The sequence below is a fragment of the Cariama cristata genome, unplaced genomic scaffold (assembly GCF_000690535.1).
Source record: "Cariama cristata isolate BGI_N322 unplaced genomic scaffold, ASM69053v1 scaffold36721, whole genome shotgun sequence".
Taxonomy (NCBI): domain Eukaryota; kingdom Metazoa; phylum Chordata; class Aves; order Cariamiformes; family Cariamidae; genus Cariama; species Cariama cristata.
Genome location: NW_009598148.1, coordinates 415 through 1,684, shown reverse-complemented (window position 1 = coordinate 1,684; position 1,270 = coordinate 415). Strand labels below are relative to the sequence as shown.

At 56.8% G+C, this 1,270-nt stretch overlaps 1 protein-coding gene across 1 annotated transcript in view; it reads right to left on the bottom strand.

Moving 5' to 3' along the window:
• Positions 1-526: 526 nt before the first annotated feature.
• The window catches only part of FUT7 (fucosyltransferase 7 (alpha (1,3) fucosyltransferase)), a 1,005-nt gene continuing 261 nt past the window's right edge, over positions 527-1,270 (bottom strand). Inside the window, exon 1 of the mRNA XM_009709176.1 lies at positions 527-1,270. This exon is cut by the window's right edge and continues 261 nt beyond it. Within this exon, the coding sequence (XP_009707478.1) occupies positions 527-1,270 (744 nt within the window).

The following is a 1,270-nucleotide window of genomic DNA, read 5'->3' as shown; positions in this document are numbered from 1 at the left end:
TGCCGGGCTGTGCCAGGAAGTGCTCTCCATCCTTGGTCATGGGGTGCTGAGCCCCACAGGGCTGTCCTCAGCTTGGTTCCTCCACCCCAGCCAGAAATGTCACCATGGCGCTTTGCCACCCAGCAGCAGAAGGTGCTGGGTGGGGGGGCATGGAGTGATTTCAGGGGAAGATTGGGGACCCCTGAGCCCCCTGCCAAGCCCCTGCCCCCATGCCACAGGCAGAGCCTCTGCAGCACTATGTCATTTATTTCCAAAGCACCCTATCATCCTGCCAGCACCCTGGTGAGGTAGGTCAGTGTTAGATCAGGGTGAGGGGGGTGTTAGTCTGATTTTGCAAGAAATGAAGTCACGTGGAGTTGCTCAAGTCCCAATGTGGCAACAGCCAGGCTGGGAGGAGAGGTCAGGGCTCCCACATCCCTCCCTGCCCCATCTCCCGATCTGTAAGAGGGTGCCCCATGCTCCCTCCACCCCTGTTATCCTCTGCCTAGACGTGGCCTTGATGGTCCCAGCACAGACCTATCCCACACTAGGTGTTGAACCAGGTCTCCAGGTTGGGATAGACATGGTCACGGGGCAGGCTGGGGTAGGCAGTGCAGATGGTGCAGATCCGCTCCCTCCAGTCGGCATAGAGCCTCACGCTGTACTTCTTCTGCCAGGCAAAGAACTGCTGGTAGCGACTGGAGTTCATGGTCTTCAGGAAAGTGGCCAGCTCTGCCAGGGAACCAAAGTCATCGACATGAATGAAGGAATCTGCAGGAACAAACTGCTCATAGTTGGCCCGGGGAGGCCCCAGCACCACAGGCACGGTGCCAGCCATCAACGAGTTCCTCCAGAATTTCTCGGTGATGTAGTCCCGGTGGATGGAGTTCTCAAAGGCCAGGTAGAACTTGGACTTGGATGTCGTTGGCAAGAGGCAGTCCTTGCAAAGTGGCTTTTTGTTTGCTTTCCCGTATATGTTCACATGGAGGTACCTGGAGAGGTTTTTGTAGACTTCAGCTCTTTTCTGAGTCCTGTGGTAGTTGCTGATAACCCAGGACACCAAGTTGGTCTTCACGGGGATTTTCACAGTGGCCGAATGGTTGGGCACGAGCTTGCCATAGGGGATGAAGATGTCCGAGTCCTGTCTGTAGGACATCACCCAGTTGAAGGTCTGGTTCCATCCTGCTAGAGCTTTAGTGTTGGAGGGGGACTCCAGGGACACCCACACCCAGTTCTGCCCCAGTGGCCTCTGCTTGGGCAGCCTGTCTCTGCCGGGCTGGAGCCTGGTGTG